The sequence below is a fragment of the Primulina eburnea genome, chromosome 1 (assembly GCF_022965805.1).
Source record: "Primulina eburnea isolate SZY01 chromosome 1, ASM2296580v1, whole genome shotgun sequence".
Classification (NCBI taxonomy): Eukaryota; Viridiplantae; Streptophyta; class Magnoliopsida; order Lamiales; family Gesneriaceae; genus Primulina; species Primulina eburnea.
In genome coordinates, this window is record NC_133101.1 from 41,125,940 (window position 1) to 41,129,674 (window position 3,735).

The 3,735-nt window shown below is 37.9% G+C and overlaps 1 protein-coding gene across 1 annotated transcript; it reads left to right on the forward strand.

Annotated features, from left to right (window-relative positions):
* Positions 1–355: 355 nt before the first annotated feature.
* On the forward strand, positions 356–841 carry LOC140807011 (uncharacterized). The gene has a single exon (XM_073163654.1). It carries the CDS (start codon positions 356–358, stop codon positions 839–841), a length of 486 nt encoding a protein of 161 aa, XP_073019755.1.
* The last annotated feature ends 2,894 nt before the right edge of the window (positions 842–3,735 follow it).

Here is a 3,735-nt window from a genome sequence, read left to right on the forward strand (position 1 = left end):
CCACTAAAGAAATGCGATTTCTCTTTTTCATCAGAGGGTGGTAGAAATGCAAAATAGTGGCAGGGAAATTTATAAATATAATCCATATTTTATATCTTAGAATTATATTAAAATTATCAGTAACCATTATCTGTTTTCATTTTTCAGTATATTTACGATGACTGCTCGTAACCCGCTTTCAATAATTTTCGAGCAAAACAAGTTGACTAGCCCTAACTATAATGACTGGTTTCGAAATTTAAAGATTGTTCTGAACTCGAAAAAAATTGCACATGTGCTTGATAAGAAGCACCGAAGGAGGCAGCTTCGGATGTCATCGAGACTGAACTAGCTAAGCTTGAGAAATGGTGGGACCATGATCTCCAAGCTAAAAGCTATATGTTGGCTTCTACGTCGAATGAACTGCAGAGGCGGCTTCGAGGAGGCTGCGAATGCTGCTGACATTCACCTTCATCTGAAAAAGTTGTATGGAGTACAGACTCGCTCAGAAAGACATGCTACTGTGAAAGAACTCATGACTACACGTATGCGAGATGGGACTTCTATCCATGAACATGGTGTTAGGATGATTGGGCTCATTGTGAAATTGGTGGGGCTCGACGTGATTATTCCTGGTGAGCTCGCAACTGATATTATCCTGCTGTCACTGCCCCCCTCGTTCGATGGATTTGTGGTTAATTTTAATATGAACAAGCTTGAGGCCGGCCTTGAAGAGTTGGTCAATATGCTTAATACTTATGAGGCCACAATAAAAAGGGAGAAGCCTGTTCTTCTAGTGGGTTCTTTGTCTGGTACGAAAAGGGGACCCCCAAATAAAGGCAGAAGCGTTCTGCCCCTCTAAAGAAGAACAAGCCCAACAAAAATCCATACAAGAAACCCACTCTGGGGCCCTCAAAGCCTGACAAGTCAGAACATGTGTTGGAAACTGATTTCCGGTGTTTGACAAAAATATAAACTAACTGAACTAAGCAACTGAATTTAGCTAACTGATCGACGCAACTGAATTATAACTGAACAGCTAGCTAGCTGCTCTTTTAGCTGAACATATCCTCAGTCATTCTCGTCAACTGACCCTTTATCAGCTGATCTCTCAACTGTACACGTCATCAGTTGAAAACGACAACCGACAAATAGTACAACTACCTGCAACTGGTAGTGGAACGCCTCATTTCAGAATAAGCAGTGTACGACTGTCAGAGTATATTGACGTGGCAATCAACGTTTAGAATATTCAAATATCCTTTAATGTTACCGTTGAGAGAGAAGCCTATAAATAATCGAAGATAACAGCCGAAGAAAAAACGACTTATTTCAGCTATTACATTCTACTTGCTGTTACGCTGCAAAAATATCTACTCACATCAGAAGTTAAAAGCTCACGCTTACTGGTTATATCAGTAGCATTCAAGGCTACATTCTCGAGCTTAAATAGCACTGTGTAATCTTTCATAAAGTTTTTCTAAGTTGTACTAAGATCAGTTATCATCTGTAAAAGTGTTATATACTAAGAGTTTCAGTTGTGGCAAAGTGATAAGTCCAAACTGAAGTGGGTCAGTGCAGTATCTTGTAGTTGATCAAAGTCTTTTAGTGGATATCCTATCTTCGTGATAGAAGGGGCGACGTGGGAGTTATTCAAGTCTCCGAACATCCAGAAACAAATTGTGTTATCTTTACTTCAATCGTTACTTTTCAGTTAGATACTCTATCTTTCAGTCAGTTTATTTTCCACAACTGTTTCATTCAGTTTAACTGATTGTTATTGACCGACGTGATACCTAGTATCAGTTTATAACAAAACTGAACTCAAATTGTCGAAGTATTTTTAAATTTTGAGTAGTGTTTATTCAACCCCCCCTTCTAAACACTCTTTATTCGTTTAAGTGATCCTTTCAACATGTCTGTTTCCACTGCAACAAGCCTGGACATTGAAGGCGTAAATGCACGGAGTATCTTGCCCAGAAGCATTCTAGCCATGATATGTTTTACATAGAAGTAAATGTTTCAATTAATTCCACTTCTTGGGTATTGGATACCGGATGTGGTTCTCATCTATGCAATGATTTGCAGGTGATGGCAAGAAGCTGGAGACTTAGAGATGGCGAGACATATCTAAGATTGGGGGATGGAGCAAGGGTTGCTTCAAATGCTATTGGAGACATTACTTTGATTTTGAACAATAATTTTAAGTTATTTTTTAGAGACGTTTTATATGTTCCTGAATTGGATAAAAATATTATTTCAATTTTTATCTTGATAGAGATGATTATTCTTGTGTTTTTGCTAAAGGTGTTTGCGAGATTTACAAGAATGAATGTTCGATAGGAACCGGCGAATTAATGAACGATTTCTATTACTTAAAATTGAAAGATATTCCTTTGAACAATATCCAAGCCCAAAAGAAAACAACGACAAACAAAAGAAAGTTAAATGATCCAAACCCTGCACAAATATGGCACGCTAGACTAGGTCACATTTCCCAAAGAAGGATGCACAAACTAGTGGGAAAAGGCATGTTTGACTTGTCAGACATAAATTATCTACCTACTTGTGAGTCATGTCTAAAAGGAAAAATGACCAAGGCTCCCTTTAAGGGAAACGTGGAACGTGCACATGGTCTACTGGATTTGATCCACACGGAAGTTTGTGGCCCGATAAGTGTTAGCACAAAATTTGGGCATTCCTACTTCATTACCTTTACTGATGACCATTCGAGGTATGGGTACGTTTATTTGATGAAACACAAATCTGAAGCATTTGAAAATTTCAAAGAATTCAGATCTGAAGTAGAAAATCGCCTAGAAAGAAGTAATAAAGCACTTAGATCTGATCGAGGTGGAGAATATTTGAGTGCTGAATTTTTGGGTTATCTAAAAGAGAATGAGATTCTCTCGCTGTGGACTCCACCAGCAACACCACAATTTAATGGTGTTTCTGAACGTCGTAATCGAACCTTTATGGACATGGTTCGATCTATGATGTGATTCACTTAATTGCCTACATCGTTTTGGGGCTTTGTGCTTGAAACTGCGGCAATTTTGTTGAATAATGTCCATACTAAAGCAGTGGATAAAACACTATATGAGATATGGATGGGAAAAACTACCAAATATTCCTACATGAGAATAAGGGGATGTTTTGCTTACGTGAAGCAGACAGTGGGAGACAAATTGGATAATAGATCCACTTTGTGCTACTTTGTAGGATATCCAAAGAATTCTGTTGAATATTACTTCTATCATCCAAATGTAGCAAAAGTGTTTGTTTCAAGAAATGCCATTTTTTGGAAAAGGAATTTCTATTAGATAGAAAATGCAAGATGATAGAACTTGAAGAAATTCAAGATACTCCCTCAACTGAAGATGTTGAAACTAATCCCCAACAACCAGTAGTTGAATTATAAACTCCTAGAAGGTCTGATAGGGTTATTATACCACATGCAAGATATACGCTTCCTCATGAACAAGGCCATGATGATTCTTATGTTGGATGTGATCAAATGAATTTCAAAGAAGCAGTATCTGATACTGATTCAACTAAATGGCTTGAATCCATGCAATCAAAAATGGACTCTATGTATTCAAACCAAGTCTAGACATTAGTGGATCCACCTGATGGAATCGTTCCCATATGATGCAAATGGTGTTGGGACATCGTATTCTCGCGCCTAAGATTCAGCGGAAGTTTAAAAATATTTTTGCTTGGGCATCGTGTGTTTCAAAACATCATAGGGTGTTC